General features: G+C 39.7%; 1 protein-coding gene across 9 annotated transcripts in view; it reads right to left on the minus strand.

Moving 5' to 3' along the window:
• The window catches only part of LOC120722328 (CUB and sushi domain-containing protein 3-like), a 249,206-nt gene extending 229,301 nt beyond the window's left edge, over positions 1-19,905 (minus strand). For 6 of the 9 annotated variants that reach the window (XR_005693406.1, XR_005693405.1, XM_040013302.1 and 3 more), the window contains exons 1-2: positions 19,311-19,904; positions 4,625-4,847 (exon numbers count right to left, since the gene is read on the minus strand). Coding sequence is in view for 7 of the 9 variants with exons in the window: in XM_040013302.1 (XP_039869236.1) it covers positions 4,625-4,847; positions 19,311-19,488 (401 nt within the window). In the remaining 2 variants the exon portion in view is untranslated. Of the gene's footprint in view, positions 1-4,624; positions 4,848-19,310 lie in introns of all 9 variants that reach the window. The other 3 variants (XM_040013300.1, XM_040013297.1, XM_040013295.1) reach the window with 1 other exon arrangement.
• Between the last annotated feature and the right edge of the window lie 1,924 nt (positions 19,906-21,829).

Raw genomic sequence — 21,829 nt, forward strand, 5'->3', positions numbered from 1 at the left:
TGTCTACAATTTATCATGTTGTAAATCGTACCATCCCTGGAGGGAACAAAGTAGGGTTGGAGTTTAAACAAAGGACTTGTATGCGTCATTGATCACAGTGCACATATCCTTAACTATATCTTAAAAAGGCACCCTCAAAGTCCAGCAAGTATAACAGAAAGTTTACTTCCATTTGGTCTTCTGTTTCAGATCTTTCTCCTTCAATTTTTCCATAATTCCTTCATATTCAGATTTCTGGATTATTTTCCATTCCAGCTCAGAGAGTTTTTTCTTGTTTAAACATATGCAAATACATTTACATACATAAATACATCCTTACATTTAAGCAATTTAAAAGTTATATAGTAGCTAAACATTAGTTAAGTCAATTATATATAATTTCTGCACTCTGCCAACCTTTCTTTGCCTAACAAGCCCCACATTACGCAGCTGTGCTCCATCTGAACTGCTCTGGTCAGTGTTGGTAGGCAGGCCTGCCTTACCAGCTACAGGTCATGGTTAGGAAACTGCAGCTTCCCAGACACATGTCCCCAGCTGCTAATTCTGATCCTGGTAATATTATAATTAAGTGCATCCTTATTCTGTTGCATATAGACCCTTATAAATAACATAACTCATTATTGGTCATTGGCCTTTTTCTGTGAGTCTCTCTGTCTACAGTAACTTTAAAGTGTACTTTATTGGGTTCAGGTGACTGACTTGGTCATTGAAGAAGATCTCATTTCTTTGCATTGAGAAATTCTTGTGCTTTTGCAGTATGTTTTGGGTCATTATCACTTTGCTCTGTGAATCACTGTCTGATCAGTTTTTCAGCAGAATGCCGAGCAGAGTATAAACCTGTACACTTTATAATTCACCCTACTACTTTTATCAACTGTTGGGTCATCAGCAAACAATAGTAACTGGCAACACCTGCCCATCTCATAACAATGCCTCTACCATGTTAGATAATGTGTTATGCTTTGGAAGTTCTTTATTTCCTTCTCCATATTTTTTCCCCATCATTCTAGGACACATTAATCTCCCTTTTTTTCTTCAGAGAACTGTGCAGGTTCCTTAAGATGTTTTTTTTTTTGTCTTCTATGGTCTTTTGAGCCTAATTATGCCTTCTCTCACTTGCAGTGACATCTCTTTGGGTTTCATATTAAAAATTACAGTGAAAAGCTATTTAAAAAAAACAACAACTTCCTGTCAGTCACTTGTTCAAATAATTTTGAGCCATGTGAAACAGGTGGGACATGTATGAAAGTGCAATTATTAAACAGTTACTGGAAAAAAGAAAAAAAATTGAAAAACCATCTTTAATTAACAGTGCACTTCAATCACATCTTGATTGTTTGATTTAAATCCAATGTGACGGTGTACAGAGGGAAAACTACAAAAAATCATTTCTTTGTCCAACAAATTAAGGAACTGTATTAAAGAACTGTATTATCATTCAACACATGAAATAACAATGATCCACTCCAGGGAATGCTATTTTCAATTTCAGTGAACTCCTTTCATGATGTGATAATATCATGTTATCATTTACATAACCGTTCAGAATAACTGTAATTAAAAACTGGCAAATGTTATTTGAATTAGGGCTCGGGTTTCAGGTAAAGCATGACAGTTGAACCGAGTTTGTTGCAGTGATTGTTGAATTAGGAGACAATGAGATTATTTATCTAAATTAAAATCTTTTATATTTTACCATTTATGGAACATGTCTGAGTCATTTCTAGATTAAAACTAACACTATATTTATTTCAGCTTTAAGCCACAATGGTTTGATAGTGGGTCAGTCCAGTAACAGTCTGGCTTGCTGAATGTTGACAAGCATTAATTGCTGTTTTGGGAAAACTACACGCCCACATGAAATTTAGCACAAGTAAAGCAATTTTTCTGTCTGCATGACTGATTATAAAAGGGATGGACTTATGACCATGACAAAATTTAAAACTGATCCCATTCTTTTAAAAAAAAGGTACATCATCAACACAGACAAAAAATATTGTCTTTTTGAAAATATAGCAACATTGTCACAGCTGAAATCATGTCGCTACAATAAGAAAACTGAATAATGACAAGCAGATAAATCTTCTTCAGTTAAATAAGAATATAAATTTATCCCGAAGCAAGAAAGCAAAATTTAAAACAATAGTTTTGTTTCCTTGATGTTTTCAGAAACATATGATTACAAAAGAAACAAGGCAAGAAATTATTTTTGTTCTGGCTATATTTGAACTAATGCCAGGACAGCAACCACATTAGCTAGCAGGCATCGTTTATTTTATTTAAAAAACACACACAAAAAAACACTAAACGCAAGCAGCTGATTGTTGGTATTTCAGCCCATACCTGTCTGTCCTTTTATAGGTTTTATATTCCCCATTGAACAGCTGTTTCTAATAAGGATAATAACGTATATAGTTATTTATAGTCAGCCTTATTCATCAGACCTGCAGAAGCAACCTGTAGTGAAGTTGGCTAAACTCACTTTGAACTCATGAGCTAATCTAGTACAGGGGTGGGCAATCTCAGTCCACGAGGGCCAGTGTCCCTGCAGGTTTTAGATATGTCCTCAAATCAACACAGCTGATTTAAATGGCTAAATTAGCTCCTCAACATGTCCTGAAGTTCTCCAGAGGCCTGGTAACGAACTAATCATGTGATTCAGGTGTGTTGACCCAAGGTGAGATCTAAAACCTGCAGGGACACCGGCCCTCGTGGACTGAGATTGCCCACCCCTGATCTAGTAGTTACTGAGGTTCGCTGTAAGTTGGTAGGACTGGGATTAAAATAAAAATTCTGACATTGAAAACCTTTTAATATTTGAATTCTGTTGTGGGTTTTTTGCTTTTGTTTTTTAAATGTTACTAAGGTTAAAACAAGCGTGAGTCAGTGTGTTGGTGGAATAGCAGAAGATTTTTGGTTTGGTTCAGTTTGCAGTATTTCTGCAACATGACTGATTATTGCTCGTACTGGTTCTTTCTGACTGTTGATTCTTTCTGGTTGTTTGTGACAAGACTTACGTGAGACTGTGAGATCAGGATGCGATGGTGAATCGAGCAACGTGGTGACAAACCTTTCAGTGTATAAGCCTGATGGTATTATGCAATTGGATCTTTTAAGTATCAGCAGTGATTCATCTGCTAAAGTATCAGCAGTGATTCAGCACTAGAATTATTCTCCTTCATTGTCACTCTTTGCTATAAATCCTGCATTCTATTATCAGTGACCTCAGTCCACTTCCACTGAAGTTGAACCACATAAATGGGCCAGGAGAAATCATTTGGCACTGCCTCTTGGAGTGTTTCACTGTGAAATACTGGACCCCACTTTCGCCTCTGATGGAGCATGCTTGTGAATAGAAGTGGGTAATCAAAATGTCTCTTTTTTAAAAAAAAGAAAGAAAGAAAAGAAAAGGTTCTGACAGGTTTAAAAACTGATGATCTGTGTATCCACACTTCTCTATCAGCTCAGCGTAGAGATAATCTTCTCATAATATACATAACGCTTATCTGTGAAGACCGCGTTTATTTTTGAGCAATTTAGTTTTGACAAGGAAAATGTGAGACCTAAATGGCTTTTTCCTTTGAAAGTGAAACACAAAATGATTCTTTAAAGGAGGATTTATTTGGGAAAGTAGAAAATAGAACATCCCAAGAATGCTAGAGTGCAGATTTTTTATGAGTCACATATATAACGTATCCTTTAAACAACAAAATATTTATATATTTACTGATATTTTCTCATAAAGCACGTCAATGATGATTGGCTTAAAACCTTCACAGTTAAACCAATTTGCACAGTTTAATGGCTTCACTGAGCACTGAGTTGGTGATTAGTGTGTTCAATACAAAGCATTAGCAATATTTTAATAATCAAAATCCTTGAGGAAGGCATGTACCACAAAAATGGCCAAGAATGGTGTTGTCTGAGAAAATGTGTCAATTTAACCCTGAGCAGTTAGTACGTCTGTTTCTGTACATGGATGCCCATTTTGGAAAAATTGTGTGAATTTACTGTCCAAATAATACTTTCAGAGAGAAATACTAAAAGAGGGCAGCCTGAAAATGCAAAGCAACAGGGACTTTGTAAGAATCTAGGAAGCTCACTGAGGAAATAGTTGTTTGCCTGTTCAGTGACCAGAGAAAGCAACAGGAAATCTTTGTGTTTGATGTTCATGTTTTTCTGATGTTTGTCTCCACCTCTGTCTCCTCCAGTAAAGCAGTCGAATAAAAAAGATAGGTAGTGAGCTAACCCATGCATCACAACACAAGATTTCGTGGACTTTGTTTTTTTATGTATACTTTAACTGAAGAGCACCTGTCAGATCAGCCATCAGAGTCATGCAGCACTTCCCTTCTCCTCAGTAAAAAAATCTTCAGTTTTCAGAAGGCGGTTACATTTCCACTCAAAATGATGTCAGAAAAGACTGGACACACAACACCCCTTGCACACCACATCAGACTTGCCTGACATCTCCCTGAAGAAAATAAGTAGCCTTTGTCATGTGCAGCCTAAAGATAAACTTTCTGTCAGAACTGAGCACTGAAGGCTTCCCTCCCTTGCATCTTTCCACCCCAGTCTGCCAGCTTTCAAACACAGCCTTCAAGGTGCACTGCCGCTTCCTTACCTCGTTCTGAAGTTAGCCGGGTGTGGATGCCCGTCATACAAAGATAAAAAGTCATATTCCTCCTCCACAGCGAAAGATTGAAAAACTATATGAATCCTGTTCCCCTCCTCAGCAACAATCACCCAGGTACAGTTCGCTCCATTTGGATATCCATATGGAAAGCCAGGACTTTCTATTGTCCCATTCCTGCCTTTTAAAGTGCCTCCACAAGAATGGATAAAACCTGGAAGGAAAGAGAACAAACACAACATCATTATCCAATGCATATAACGGGTTTGTGTGAGACTCTCAGCTGAAGAATAATAAAGTAAAATGCTCTGCAGCACAGAAACAAAAAGAGTACTTCATTTTGATAAACTTCGTCTGCTGCAAGCGTTCAAGCAGCAATAAATAAAAGAGATATTTTAAACAGGCCTGCACAGAGACAATTCCAAATAGCATTTGTTCATAACAACTGAATGCACCCTATGATGTTCATGTGCAATATTTCTTTAACTGAGATCAAATTGTTTGGAAAATCCCCATTGTTCTCAGCTGGCAGAAGCTACGAGAGAAATCTGGCAACCAGCTGACTAAGAGCCAAATTTTGTGTTTCCATTTATGATTTCTGTTTTCTTTTAGATCAAATAATGACAATAAAATGCAGAAAGCTGCAGCTGCAGTAATATAAAAAATGTATAACTGAGGATGCTTTTAAAAAAGATTGTGATGTGTCATTAGAGTCTTTTTTATAGGGTCTAAAAGTGCCAGAGATAGGCAACAAGTAAAGTCTTCTGATTTGGTGCTTCAAGCCTTTAACAGCAGATTAGTCATCTGTCTTGCACCAGCTTACTGAGAACTGATACCCTAGACACATTATGTTAAACCTCATACCATCACTGTCAAGCTACAGTAATCTGGCTGCTTTGCTAACCTTTGTAGTGTTGATGCAAAGGAACGTAAGTGCCACTACTAAACAACTTTGTTTTCACAATATCACACCTATTCCCTCCACACTTCCACATCCAGAGTACTTCCGTAGTTACACAGAATTGCTCCCATGCACACTGTGTCACAATGCAAAGAGCGTCCCCTTTTCATTTCAGGCTATCTTGCATGTTGTCTAATGAAATGCAAACGTAATTAAGATGCATGGTTTACCCCCCACAATTTACCCCTTGTGTAATTAGCTTTTCACACTTGGTAAGTAAAGGATGTTTTGCATAGTGTGCTGCCCACACACACACACACACACTGCAGTATGGGAAAAAGGCAAACACACAGATCACTTGGCAGTTGTGCCACTGAAATGGCCTCTAACTAGACAGATAATAATCTGGTTGCTTTATAAACTGAAGTGACAAAACAGCTAAAATGTTAAACTGTGGAGCAAAGTAAAAAAATTAATTTCCTTCTTGTCAGACTGTCATTTTGTTACTTTTGAGAAAAGCATGGAAGTTGTGTATAGCTACCAAAACAAGGTCTATTATGAAATATATGATAATGCACTGAAATACTGCATTTTTCAGCAGTTTTTACTCAACGGGGTCATGACCCAGCAAAGCACAGGGGTTCTGGCCTAGAATCCCAGAACCGTACATCTTCATGCATATACTGTGCACCCTGACCCGTGTTCATTTTTATGTAATCTCTTGTGATTTTCTCATAGAAACAGTTACAAACATAGTGTGTCAGTAGAGTTCTATATGTAATGCATAAAATAAAATGTCTGGTGATGAGCTGCTGTTCTAAATGCAGAGGAGACAAATTCTTGCCAAGATTTGTTGCATATCTAAGTTGCAATTATTTCCGCCAGCACAGAGCAAACTGGGTAATCATGGCAAATTTGGACCATTGATGCGCCGCCTACAGGGTCAACATGATCCAACCTGTGACATGGTGCTTTATGTGCATTCAAGCACTCTTGGGAATATCATAAATTGCCAGAACAGCACTCATCAATGAGCCACCAAAGTTATGAGCATGGGTGGAAAAATGTGGATTTTTGATGGCACATCAGGACCAGAAATCTGCCAGCATGACATACACATCTGGCCAATAAGTAATGTGATATTTGTAGGTGCTGTGCTGTTGCATTTTTATGTCTTCCTAAGACAACATGGTCTAAAAAAAAATTTGAGAAGCAGTGTTTGCAGCTGTACTACTGTTGTTTTACATTACAAAGATTTGGTTTGTACAGGGAGAAAATGCATATTAAAGTACTATCCGAATCCTGTCTGGCCCTGTTTCCTTTCCAAGTGATCTCTGCTGTTTTTATGAAAATATTTTTGAATACATTTTGCCAAAATTCAATTTTACCAAGTCATTACCACAGAAAGTCATGCCAAATAAAATGAACATAATGTTCTGTGACATTCCATTTAGTCTACAAGCTTAGTCTTACACAGAATTATTGACAGGAAAAAGACTTGCGTTGTTGGTTTAAAAGGCTATTCAACAAATTTTTATACATAAAGTTTGGGTAATTTGCCTATGCTGTATTCAAAGAGGTCCTGCCATGAGTGGAATATGCACTGTTTAAAATATATAAATATATCTTTACTGATATGGACTGGATAATGTGTTATATCATTTGATGGAAATGAAAATGATCAACCTACAGAAGGTTGAATTCAAAGACAACCCCCCAAAAAAGAGAAAAAGTGATGTGGCAGGCTAGTCCATTTTTGCCAAAATTTAATTATAGCAACTCAAAATGTTACTCAGTAGTTTGTATGGCCCCCATGTACACAATGCATGCCTGACAATGTCAGGGACCAGAGCGTCACTGCACTTTGAGGTACAATCTTGCAGCATTGGTTGGCTTGAAATATAATGTCCCAGAGATGTCCTGTTGGATTTCAGTCAGGCTACCAGTCAATGCTATCAGTTCCTTCATTCTTGAGAAACTGCTGCATACTCTCACCACATGAGACCGGGCATTGCTATTCACCAGGAGGAACCCAGAACCCACTGCACCAACATAGGGTCTTAGAATAGGCCCAAACATTCCATCCCAGTACCCAAAGGCAGTCAAGCTGCCTAGCCAGTAGAAGTCCCTGCATGGACCACCATCACCGATCATGCTGAACGATGTGACAGACATCATATTGTTCTCTGCCTTTTCTCCAGACGCTTTCATTTCTGTCATCTGCTCAGGGTGCTCATGTGAAAAGCACAGGGCACAGCGGTGGACCTGCCAATTCTGGTATTCTATGGCAAATGCCAGGTGGGCTCCACATTGCCAGGCAGTGACCACAGGGCTCATTAGAAGATGTTAGGGCCTCAAACCACCCTCATGAAGTCTGTTTCTGGTTGTTTATGGCTGAACAATAAAACTTTAATGGCTGACACAAAAAGGCACAAAATAACAAAGTCAAAAACAGTTAAGAAAGCAGGAATCCAAATAAATCCATGAATCAATAAACAGGATCCATCCAGTTAAACAGAGAGATTACTCAGTGAGGACAAAAGGAAGTGCAGCATCACTAATGAGAAACAGCAGGCAGAGGAACACATGGTAGCTCAATTAACAACGAGGAGGCGAAAACAGTCAAGGAATCAGGGCACAACAGACAGGAAGTACACAGGACAAAAAAAGAAACAGCCCCTCAAAGTAAAACAGGAAATAGCCGATCGTAACAAGAATACTAATGCTAAACAAGACAAAAATGAAAAAGAACCAAGGCATAAGAGAAAGGCAGGCATTACAGAAACACTGGAGACATGACTCAAAACCAAAGAAAACTAAAACTAAAACTTGTGACTAGAATAGATCTAATAACATAGTGAGAATGGTTGGTGGGATTAAAGTATTTCTGAAGTGGCTGTGGCTCAGGAGGTAGATCAGGTTGTCTACTAATCGGATGGTTGGTGATTCGATCTCTGGATATTCCAGTCTGCATGACAAAGTATCCTTGGGCGAAGATACTGAACCCGGAGTTGCTGCTGATGTGTTCATCGGAGTGTGACTGTTAGACAGAAAGCACTTAAGCATAGAAAAACGAGCTTGTGAGAATGGGAGAATGAGGCTTGTAGTATAGATGGCCTTACTGTTGTTAGGTTATGCTGCTTCGTCCACTCTGCTGGTGTTATAGTGTGAAATTCCCAACTGTTGCACTAATAAATCTTATCTTATCTCATCTCTGATTGTTCAAGCAAATAGAACACCACTATATAAGTAGCAGTCCCTTTACTATTTTAAAATAGGCTATTAAGTTGCATTATGGGAAATGTGGTAGGTTTCAGTGTTTTGTAACTTGACCTATGCTGTGGACTAAAGTCAGGAGATCTTGTTCTCTGGTGCTTTGATGTTTCACTTTGTGTTACTAAATCACTGGGGTACCTCTTTAAATGTTATAACAAAAAGAATACTGCTGACATTTGATTTGATTTGGGCCGAGTGAGACTGTAAGACAGTCGAGTAAAAATATATAGAGATAGATAGACACAGAAGCTTACATCAGTGCTACATAACTACGACTGCTTAAAAGTAAACTAAACTTGAACTATGGAAAGGGCAGCACACAGTTTTGTACCTGTGTGTTAACAGTGTGTTGAACAGAAGAATAACATAAAAGTGAAGCAGCCTGTACATTTTGTGCTGGTCTTTGACAAACTAACCTGTAAATGGTAAAAGTCTGCTATTATTGCCTCTGTATTGTATCCGCCACCCAAAAGAGCTCTATTTGTCCTTGAATTATTTCAATGTTTGTCAAGCATTAGATGATTAATGTCGCAAACTATTCAGAGTAAAGCTGTTTGTGTGAACTGCTTAGAAGTGTTTGTGTGGCTGATTGTTGTGATGTCCTGGGGATGACAGAACAGATGCTCACTGCCAAGATATCTCCCCCCCCCCCCCCCTTCTTTCTACCTTTATCTCCCACTTTCTACTCCTCAGCTTTATGTATTCCTTTCATCTGTCATTATCCTTGCTTCAACTCTCAAAACTGTCTCACGCCATTTGTTATTTTTTTCTCCACCATTGTGTTACAATTTTTCTCCTACTAATGTGTGTTTTATTTGCCTTTTTTAATTCACTTTCCCCTCTGCCAAGAATTGTTCTTTATCTCCTTCCTTCTCAGCAACTCTACCTCTCATCCTCACACCCATATCTATTGGCTCCCTTGTTTTTCCCCCTTTTCCCCCCCAAATGAATTAGAATCCCCCTTTTCAATGCTGTGAATCATACAAGCTTGTAATATGTTAAGCGCTGTCAGCTCCATAAAAGCTGCATCTATAAAAAGAACACTGTAAGCATTCATCTTGTTACTTCAAAGGAAAATGCAACGACAACATGTGCTTCCTTGTACAGGAGAGAGGACATGCAGTAAATTAATTTATCACTTAGACCAACAGTATCTCATCCTTGAATTATGCTGTGACCGCTCAGCTGCCTGCTCTAACCTCCATCATCATTTCAATTGTGAAAGGCAATCCCCAGAGTTTTCACTGACCCCATGTTAGTGCCACGCTGCAAAAATGTCCATAAATTGTGATGAGAAACCAAATTAACAACATGCTGTGATTGCACAGTAGGGAAAATATGGTTCCGAAAAATATGAATCAGTATCATAATGCATGAGTCTGGCAGAAACAGTGGCCTCAGCAGGCGGCCAGGCAGCCTGACAGACATCTCAAGAATGGCCCCAGCTGTTCCTCAAACGCTTACATTTACCCCTAGCCTTTTGGACGTGCACACAAGCACGGTCCATTTTTTCACACCACACTTTTGAAGCTCATAACAGATTGTTATACTTGCTGTGCAAGACAAAGACAGACAAATGGCAGTTGTCTGCAGCTCTGATGAGATTTCCGAAGGTATTTGTCAATCTAAAATAAGGGTGCATGCGTATGTGCTGTTGTTTCTGTTTGTGTGTGCGTGTGGGTGCGTGCACGTGTTTGAGTATGCATATGTATATTTGTTGTTGGCCTTGTTGTGCTTCTCACTAAAGGAAAAGGGTGAGACAGAACTATTGAATGTAATCTCCTTTTGTGTAGTGAGCACAGAGATTTGGGGCAGAATGAACCAGTTAATGAACCACAGGATGAAAAATAAGATTGATTTTGTAAACAAAATATATTATGCATCATCAAGAATATCCTATTATTTTCAAGGGCTAAACAAATTTGTTGCATGCTAAGTGGGTTATTTAAGATTTACTTTAGGCATAGAGGAAAATGAGAGAGCACTTTTGGCTTTTCAGTACATGGACTGGTGTATGAAATGATTGGTGCACCATGAACGAGTAAACAACCAATATGTTGTCCTCTGCCATTAATGCAGATCTGTATTGGGCCATAAAGAGCAGTGATTATGTGCAGCAGGAGAGGGGAGGAGCAGTCATTTTACTGCCATCCGCATTATTATGAGTGACAAACAGGCCACTGGGTAATGGATGGTTGCTGATGGGTATGAGAGATTGCCCATCCCAATTGACTATTTTTGAACAGACTATCATTAAATAGGCACAGAAAATAAACAAGCATAGTTTAACCTGCACCGTAGTCGCTTCAGGATCCAGCAGGGCAGATTTAACTGCTACACAGAGTCTCTTCTCTCCCCCTGCAGTGAAACTGTTGCATTCTGATGAAAGAGCGCGGCCTTTAGTTTGGCAAATTTATTGTGTTCCATTTGCTATATTGCCCTTGAAGTCTATTAACTTTATCTGCTTTCTATTGTTTTGTATTTCTATTTTACTGACTGCGTATTATTTGTCCGTTTTATGTGGCAGGCTGCACATGACAATAAAGTTTATCTAATCTAACAAAAAGCTTCAGCAATCAGTGTAGTATTGAAATAAATCCTTTTGTGTTCTAATTAGTGGCTTTCAGTGTAGGCTTCCGGACAATAAAAGAAATGTTGTTCGTCCCCTCCATGAGCACCACAGGTGTGTGAGCGTTTTCGTTAATGGAATAAAATGTCACATTATTCTCAAAGTGGCGTCAGTTACTGAGAAACAATGCATAATGCTTTGCAGATTTGCTCTTCATCAATTGCATGTCGCTCTAAAAGGTGTCGAGGGGAAAAACAAAAAGAAGAACAAGGGCACACACTGCAGCGCAACATTTGGATAAAGGTCTCTACTAGGCATTGTTAAAGGACAAAAGTGTCAGCGGAAAGTATGCTACACAAAGAAAGTCAGACAATGTCAGAGTGCATCACTGCATTTCAAATGTATGGCAGATGCTTTGAAACAAAGCGACTTACATTTGTCCCCACATATTCGCATACCTGTTAAGTGTGTTTATGTGACATAAACTGACCGGAGAAACTACAGATGGACGAGGGGAACTGGTTTCTCCTTTTCTTGTCAAAAGCAACTTAGAAATGTTTGCAACTGTTGCAAGACATTGTAAAACAATTGCAGTGCATAAACATGCACAACTGTGTTCTAAACATAAAGATACTTAAAACAGCTGTGCACCTCGTGCTTTCCCCCCCACATGTATTTGAAGTAATTTCTCTGCTTGCTTGATACTCCATTTCCTCATGAATGATTGTAGTGAATGCTTAGTCAAGGACACCTCTTGGTCTGGATGGCATTTCATCATTGTTCACGATGATGGCCTAATACAATGGATGGGGAAGGCCATAGCACCTCCCCTAGCCATCAAATTTAGCACTAAAAAAACCTGCATTGATTTGCACCCGACCTTAACGGTGAATCAGCCATTATAAAGATATCCATCAGGCCTGTTACACAGCACTGTCTGTAAAGAAGGAGGTCTTTCCAAGCAAAGCAAAGCAAAGGTCAACAAATATCCTCATAGACTTCATTGGCTGCAAAGTCCCTGTATTGCTGTTGCTTCCGTAACCTTTACAAAACACAGAATCATCAGGACCTTGTGTAACACGGTGCTGATGATTCAGAGTGCTGATTTTAAATCTTGCACTGTCAAGCTAATTGAGGCTGGGATTTTCATGTGCAGCGTTTTGAATATTGTGATCCAAACAGAAGGGACTCTTTCACAAAATGCTAAAATCGAAAGCCAAATATAGCTGCAGACACCAGGATCAAAGCTGCACTTGAATTATTGGGGATCAGCAATGACTTTAAACCTTAGTATGTTTACTGAGTGTTCCAGTGAGGAGATTGCTTTCTGCGACACACCAAATAATAGGTTGGGACAGTTACATCACAAGTGCAAAATCTGCACATCTATGGATATTTCAAGTGGAAATTTTAGTACTAAATTTTCTGCTGGTTTGGTGGGTATTTTTGAAACCTGTTGGTGTTTGTGGTTGTAGTCATTCAGTGGTCGCTGTACAACTGTTATAGCATATTTCTTCAATGATCATAGCTTTTGAAAAGAACAGAGATAAATGTGAGAATACATATGTGTGTGTGTGTGTGTGTGTGTGTGTGTGTGTGTGTGTGTGTGTGTGTGTGTGTGTGTGTGTGTGTGTGTGAGATCGAGAGAGAGAGAGAGAAAGAGAGAGAGTCTCTCTCCTGTCTCTCTTTTTGTTGCTTGTTTGCTGTTATACCTCTGGATCATGAATCTTGAAGGTCTGCTATCCAATTTCATGAACTTTTCTCTCAGAGCTATCAAAAACTGTTCTCTGAGTTACAGACTTAAAGTGTTGCGTGAAAAAGAGAGAGTAATTTTTCTTCACCATAACCAGAACAGCAACTTTAGTAGACACGAATCTTAGACTGATGTCCTCAAAAAGAAGGATTTTATCTGCGTGGCTGTACTGCACCTTTACATTTCATATTGATAGAATGTGCATTATCACAGTCCCTCACTACGCTTGTCTGCATGGTTGATGAAAGGGAAATGGGCTCCCTACAACAAAAACAGAAAAGAGGCTTCCTAGAGAATCACTATTACCTCATGAGTGTGTCACTGCAATTTGGGAAAGGGCTGTGAAGTATTAGATTTGGTGATTTTGAATTGCCAACCACTGAGCTGAAAAATAGTAAAATCAAATACACTGAAACACAGCTGGCACATGCATAAGTGCATGGTCACACACACACATACTCAGGTGAAAAATGGTCAAATCAAATAGACTGTCACGCTGAATCCCAGCTGGCACATGCATAAGTATGAACACACACTGTTGTGTACAGAAATAACAGCGATTGTGTGTCTGTGTGGCCTAGTTTAATAACTACTACTGTAGCTCATCGTGCTTTACTTACTTCCCAGCAGATATGGTATTTTATGGCTAGACACCAGTAGATCCTCAAAGTGCTACTGAGGCATATTGCACCTGATGCCAGACCACCGCTGTGAGAGTTGCTGTACAACACAAAACTGTGAGCCAACAACACATCTAATAGGATGCCTGTCGCTCAAGCCTCCAATCTCCCAAACAAACAATAACATCAACACTTCACTTTTCCCGAAGAGACATAAGAAAGACACACAGGATAAGAATTTGTTTTTTATCTGGCCACTTATCTTTTCTATGTAAAACTCTTATTCAGCCTGGGCTGCCACCTTGTAAGGTCTTTGTTTTGCAGCATATTAAAACCTAAGTTGTGTTTTAAATGGACCTAACTGATGACTTATTAATGCTTTTATGAAAAAAGCGAGTCCTGGTTCAATGGAGAAAATTGAAAGAAGAAGCATTTTGGACAAACCAGACAAACCATGTTAAACAGGCAAAGTTAAAACAAACGGAAAAAAAACAAAACCCAAACCCAATATGTGCAGATATGGAAATGGATGAATAACTGCTTAAAAGAAATGCAACTCTACAGGCCAGGACAAAAAGCTAAGGCAAACAGCATGACACCCTGAAGTCATTATTAGTTAATCAATGGGTTGTTTCACTATCAACAGCAGAAGCCTTATTGTGTCTTCTCACCTGTAACACTGGATAAGAGACTTTATTTTTGAGATAAAAAGAAGTAACTTTCAGATTAAAGTATTTGTAAAGAATTCAGCCGCTTCTAAGATGCTACTCTGTGAGCATCTTGTCTTAGTTTCAGCACCAGGATGAGGTAACTAAACTGGCAGAGAATGAGAGTGCCCCAATATTTCTTTAGTAAAACAGCAAGTTATTACCATACCATGTAAACAGGTCCCTATATTACATTTTCGATACTTTTGTGTGTTTTTGCCACTGATATTTGACTTCGAGTAAGACTGACAGGCCACTCGTAGTTTGTTACAAGAAATTTGTTTAATTAAGCACAGCCTCTGTGAGACCAAATATGAAGAACACAAAGCTACCTTTTGAAAAATCTAATAATTCATTTGCTAAAGGGGGAAAGCCTGTTCTTGGTCTACCTGTGTGTGTAGATGGATTATATAATCTCCATGTGCTGCCTCCGAAACATTGTAAACATTGGTAGCAAATTGGTTTAGTTTATTTGAGAAGACATGCTGTAGATTCATGGTAACAGCCACTGAGCAATCTAGCTTTATAGTTAGCTTCACATTGCTTCATTTATTTTCCCAGACAGTGCTCTCCTGTCACACATCAGAACTTCAGCTGACAACCACAGACACAAACAGGTGGCCACTGAGAAAGAACATCCATGAAGACACATGCATGTGTTATGAATTTAGTACTACTGAAAGTATACTGCACTGTAGAAACATTTAAGAACAGTAATTATAACAAAAAATCAGAATATCATCTCTTACAATATTACCTTTTAATTGATGTGTAAGCAAAATTCTTTCAATAGTGTTTCCCAACTAGGGCCAACAACTGCAACTGTTTCCAAATTTCTGTCCCATGACTTATCTCCTTTTTTTGGTTTATTTGTTTCAAATGTAAAGAGAAATGCATGAATATTGTTAAATAAATGAAAAGTTTCTTTCAGTAAGTATAACTCCAGACATTTATGAGTTTAATCCTCACTTAAAATGGCACCTGATGTGCACAACAGGGTCCAGCTTGAATTTGTAGACTCTCAATTTGGCCTCACCTCAACATATTGCATTTAATCTCAGCTAACGGTGAGCTGTTTATCTTCCTGAATACAAGATGTTGCCAGTCTATCTCCCCCGAGAATACTAGTTATATTAAAACAGACTTCATCAGAAGCAGCAAACTATATCCAGGCTTCACAGGGGCCTGTCAGCAACATCTAAGAGCTTGGCCCAGGCTTAAAGCCACGAGCGAGCGGCCAGTGGGTGAACTGAGTATTACTTTGGTATGCCACTTGGACTATCCATTAAGATATCAGCACTGAAAGAAACATAAGAAAGCCAGAGCGTAAAATTTTAGCTGTTCCAAGTTCACGTATCATCATCCAGGAAAAGAGCTTATTAACACATCCAAGTAAAATCCTCTTTTTTATTTCCCCTCAAAATTTTGGGACTCTGTAAAGTTGAGCAAACACAGACGAAACTGATTTGCTAGTCATCTAATATCTGTATTTAATTTAGTATAGCACAAAGACATCTTATTAAATGCTGGAATGTCAAACAATTTGCCCAGAATGTCTTTCCTTTACATTTGAAAGAAACAGTCAGTAATCATCTTACTGACATGTTGCCAGTCAGCCTAATTAGCAATGAGATGTTCTGTCAGGTCTTTACCTTTTTGTAGCACAAGTTCAATAAGTATTTAAATAATAATAATAAAAATGCCTACATTTCAAGTATAAAATGATGTTTTTGTACAATTTACAATTCAATATAGGTTTATATGATTTTGTTAATCACTGGACTGCATATTTATTTACATACTAAACTCCATTCCAACTTTTTTGGAACTGTATGGGTTGTACTTCTTCATCTTCTTCGACCATTTTTGTGGACCTTGGAGGCAGTTGGATAATGCCCAGCATTCCCACAAGATAGAATATAATTACACAGACAAATTGTAATCCTGATTAGCCCCAGCAGCCTTCCCAGCCTGTTTACATAATCACATTGAGATAAAGTCTTCATCAAGGGCTCAGTGGCCAGATTACAGTCTGTGTAGAACCCACCTGATTACCAATAATTAGAGACTGCCCAGTATAGACTTAATAAAGACACAGACACACACACACACACACACGTGAGAGATAGAAGAAAATGTTAGAAATACAATGTATTCACAATAAACAGAAGCAGTGCCACACGACAGATGGACAATTTTCAACAATCTGCTTGCAATCATTAACCGTTCATTGTCTTTTCAAGGGTCCACGATACAGCCCAGTGCCTCTGTGGTCTCTTTGCCCCTTCAGCTTCCTATGAGGACACACCTTCCTAATTTTCATTTATAAGACCCAAACAACAAAAAATGAATGTCTGAGCAGATCTTGATATGCAAAATACCACTGAAAATTAATTAAATCCATAAAAAGTATGAATATAAAGTGAAACAGCATCCATCTGCTTCACTATTCTAATAACCATAAACACTATACGAGTAAAGGGGGCAGATGAAGCAAGCTGTGCACATAACCACAGTCTGGTTCTTCAGAGCATCGCCACTTACATTCACATGATATTATCCATTTCTTCTGTAAGTACAGAAGATTTATTGTTGTGAACATATTGATTGTCCACTGATCGATGAACGCATTGCGACAACCATAAAAAACGGACAAAGGCCGCTTTTGTACCCAAGGGAAGAGAGACAGATTGTTCATTGTCAGCGCAAAGGAATTCAATTGGTGTTTGAACCAGTTATTTTGATCATCTATTTCTTCATGTTTTTAAGGACTTTATCTTTAAAACCACAGAAAACTTCAATGTCTACAGTTTATCCTCTTCAATTTGTATGCGCAGTATTATATTCTCTTCAAGGATGTGACCAAGTTGCATTGAATTTCCACAGTTAATCGAACTGCTGCAATGAGTTTTGTTTTTTTAATGAAATTGTGACATTTTATCTGTTCTGCACAACAAGTTGCAAAACTTTCATTCAACTTCACTATATATGTGCACAGTGCCAAGATTTAGACAGGTGATGGAGATACCTAAGAATCAGAACTGTGCATCACCCAGGACAGGATCCTGGCTCAAAAATAATCTAATTATAGTCACTGAAAAAGGACCTCTAGAAAAGTGCTGTTGTACAAACCCTGCCAGATAGGAGTCTTTTTTATGGCATCATTATCTTAGAAGGAGAAGTGAGTCACAGGCCAGATGTAGCAGATATCTTTTTACTTCTGCAAACACTGTGTCAACTGTCAGAGGCTGAGGAACAACAACTGTTCCATAGTTCTTCTTCCTCTCATTGTGCCGTGTCACTATTTCCTCCACTCTTTTCCAAAAGAAGATCCAGGCCTTCTCCCCTTTCCTCACGTCCTCCTCCTCTCCCTCCCCCCACGCCCTCCCCCAATTCCTGGCTGGCTGTCTCCCTAATAAGTAACAGAACTAGGAGGATTGGCAGTGGCCTCAAGGTTTGACATTGCCACAGTGTGGGTGGTGATGAAACAGCACTGTGCCCGACTCTGCTCCACTCGACTTGGCTCATTCTTGGTGGGCGCTGCTACTCTGCATGCTGCACATCTCATCCACCCCCAAGAGACAGACATTGGAATTACTCACAGGCCGAGCAATCTGCATGTAAATTAATATCCGTGAGTCCCCACATTCGGAAATAAATACATGCATGCAACAGATAGGTAGCCATTCAGTCACACGCATAAAACATCGTTAATGTGTTTTACGCAAAGACATTCAGAAGTAACACATTTTGGGGGTTTGGGGGGGTATTTTGTTTGCTTCTCTCTCTTTCGCTCTTTGCGTCGGATTTTAGTAAGAAATGAGAATTTCACCCAGTAGTGTGTGGTACTCAAACAGACACACTCATGCACACACACACACACACTTCTGTTTCGACATGTAACTCCACTGCAAGGGCACGAGAATTTCATTTTTGCTTTCTGCAAATGTTTACGTGCCATTGAACAGCGGATGAGGACATGTTAATTGCAGTGTGCTAAATAAGCACTCGTCGCTTTGACTGACTTTTACAAAAGCTGTAGTGAGTGAACAGCATGAATCTAATTAAAATAAAAACAGAGAGATGACACAATCGAGCTCAAAGTCGTTTTTTAAGGACTTTATTTTGAAAACTGCTGGGAAAGTGGCATTTTACTAGTGCAGTTGTTGGTCTGACTAAATCTTGCTGATGCATATAAGAAGAAGACAGAGGGAAAATAAACTAAAGCAGCTGTTACCTCACCAGCTACATCGAGCACTGAAATGGTCAGACACAGAGACAGAGCCACCAGAATACTAAGAAGCCCACCTTACACCTGCCTGCACTGGCAACTTCGATAAATACCAGCCAACAAATTGGTTCTACACCACTTAACCTGCCTCGGTCCCTGAATGGGTTCAGTAACGTTTCTGGTGAGAAACCGGCCTGACGCAAATCTCACATAAATACTTGGAAAAACTCGACCCAGAAACGAGAAAATGCGCGCGGCTTTATCCCAAAAGAAAATCAAAATCTCTTAACACGATCAATCTGCGGCGCGTGCACTTGCGCCTCAACAATTCACTAGTTAGCCTACTAAGCAAAGCAGCTCACGTAGGCTATTAGAAGAAGCGTAGGCTACCGCAAGAATATCTATTGAGCGACTCTGTCAAAGCCTGCATTGAGCGCAAAACCGCCGAAATGCGTCCCTTAAAAGTCCATCCAGAGAGCCGAGGTAGGCTATTATGTGCACGTCTGTAACGTTAAAGGTTGTGATTTCTTGCACGCACGCACACATGCGCGCACGCAGACACACACCGAGGCACACCAAGCGCATCCGAAAATGCAGAGAATTGCGGCAGTGGCTCGTACCTTTCACACAAGTGAACATCAGTGAGAAGACGAGGTTCCAAAAAACAATCCCCGTTCTAATCCTCATCGTTTTGGCTTGAACAAAGTCCCGTCTGCCACATTTAACGCATCTCCTGTTGAAAACGTCCCGTAGTTCAATAGATCCGTCGTAGTATCCGTCTCTGTAAATCCCCTTCATGTTCACAACTAAAACATGCAACCTATGGCCAGTTTTCTCTTTCTGTGGGGGTTTAAGTAGATTCCCTTCTCAGAGGAGAAACAGGCAGAGCCGCCCGCCGCGCTTCGTCAGCTGATAGGAGAGAAGTGAGCAAGACTGAATTTTAGGATAGGACCACAGCAACCTGGACGAGGGCTCAACCATCTCTGCTGAGAGGGGCATCAAGTGCGAAGATCTCCGCTGGCGCGCTCTTGTGTCTGCCGTTCAACATATTTCCCTTTGAATCCCTAAAAACCGGCTGAGGACGGAGAAGAGTCTGGTCTACAGTTTGAATGCTGGCTTTATCGATCGGCAATTGAGCCAGGCAGAATGAGAGAGGAAAGGTGGCGGTGGGAGCAGGGAGGGGAGGGTGCGAGAGGGAGAGCGTCCTGTGTAAGTATGATTTGGCGGATGTGTGGGTAACAAATCATGAAGTGGGAACAGTAAGGTGTGGGTGGCAAAGGAGAAGGAGGGAGGTATCTTTATGAGAATAATGCAAATACTGAGAAAGAGTCGTACTGTATTAATGAGAGCGTGTGTGTGTGTGTGTGTGTGTGTGTGTGTGTGTGTGTGTGTGTGTGTGTGTGTGTGTGTGTGTGTGTTTGAGGTGGAAAGGGTGTGGGGGTGTTAGTTGAGACTCAGACAGGCAGCATCCCGTCCCGAGAGCTGATGAAAGAAATACGCCTGGTAGGCAATCCCACCATAACTCTGATTTTCATTTTGGAGATCGAGAGGAGCTGTTATTGGGAGTGATGGGGTTGGGCAATTTGCAATGCAAAGATGGAACGATGACGGCGCAAAGCGCAGCTCAGCTGCAGTGGGGCTCTTCTGCCATCTAGCTTCGGAAGAGTCGCCGACCTCTGCTTTGAAACGGACAGGAAAGGGGGAGCAGTGAAGCGAGGGGCCGTGATTGCACATAGAATGAACATCATTATGTTTGTAACACATTCGGATAGAGCTGCTTCAAGAGCGGTTAACTCCAACACACAAAGCTTCGCTTCCTATTTTTACGACACATTTCCTGGATTGCAGTGAACATCCAACACCCTCAAGTTTCGACTGTGTGAGAGCAGCAGCTCTGAACAGAGCTTGAATATCAGATCGGACTCAAATCAATTGTGCATAACTTCGGTTTGAATATGGCCCAATTAATAACTGCAGTTTCAATGACCTCTATAAAAATCAATATTTTTTCCTTATTGATTAGATTTATTTTGGTCAAATCAGCAGGGTAAATTCATAAGGAAATTAAGAAGAAGCAAAAAAAAAAAGAAAAAAAAAAGCTTTTAGTAGAGTAAGAGAGCTGTCCGTGGTGCTGAAACTAAAAACCAGCGCCTTGTTAGGGAAAGCAACTGATGTTTTTATCATTTAAAACGATATGGCCAAAAATATTAAACTTTAATTTAATACTTAATACATACATTAATACCTTTTTAACACATTCAAACTGTTTATACAAAGAAAGAAAGAAAGAAAGGGACAAGTAAGTTTAAATCTGCATCATGATAATCATCTCTTTTCATGTCTCCGTGTACAAGGTTAGACAGGATGAACTTCACACTCATAACCCTTCAGTCCATTGGGAGAGCAAATGGGGAAAACAGCTTGATCCTGTTCTAATCTTCCCTAATTATTAGGCTGCAGAGGGCAATGGGATTGTTGTCCTTCAGCCAGATAAACAGCAAAAACATAATTCAGCTCTGCAGGCCAAATGGTGGGGAATCAGGATTTCTAATTACAACTCTACAAGATTTATTGGGGATTTTTGTCCTGTAAATAGCTGTAACACTTTATCGCCATCGTATTTCGCGAATTGCATTTTATTCCCTGTTTATTGTGCGTCTAAGAAATGTATTGTAGTTCTTTGTGAAAATCTTATTCTACATGTTTCTGTGGACAGCTAGATATTAATCTATCTCTTTCTACCCCATACAAACTGAATCGCTACCACATGAGCGATAGATTTGTATCCTTGCTCCATTTCTCTGTAGAGTTGTTTATCGCAATGGTTTATGCTGCAGAGGAAAACCGCTGCATATCTGGCAGTGGGAAGTGGAAGGTCCCACATTCCCTCCTGGCATCAGAATTCTTCAGGTGTCTACAGGCTCAACAGAGGCTGCTGGGAATGCATTGAGGCACTAGGCGGCTTGTCTTTGCCACTGTAATCGACAGGTGGGCCCAGGAGAGTGGGCTTCAGTCGTATTGATGCCTCTCGCCAGCTCGTCCTTGCTGCTTGATGAGCAATCAGACAGCCTCCTGCCTGATCCTCCTGTTGTTTTTGTGTGCATCTGTGGGTGTGTGCTCACCTCTGTGTATTAATAGT

The sequence above is a fragment of the Simochromis diagramma genome, unplaced genomic scaffold (genome assembly GCF_900408965.1).
Source record: "Simochromis diagramma unplaced genomic scaffold, fSimDia1.1 OVJJ01000618.1, whole genome shotgun sequence".
Taxonomy (NCBI): domain Eukaryota; kingdom Metazoa; phylum Chordata; class Actinopteri; order Cichliformes; family Cichlidae; genus Simochromis; species Simochromis diagramma.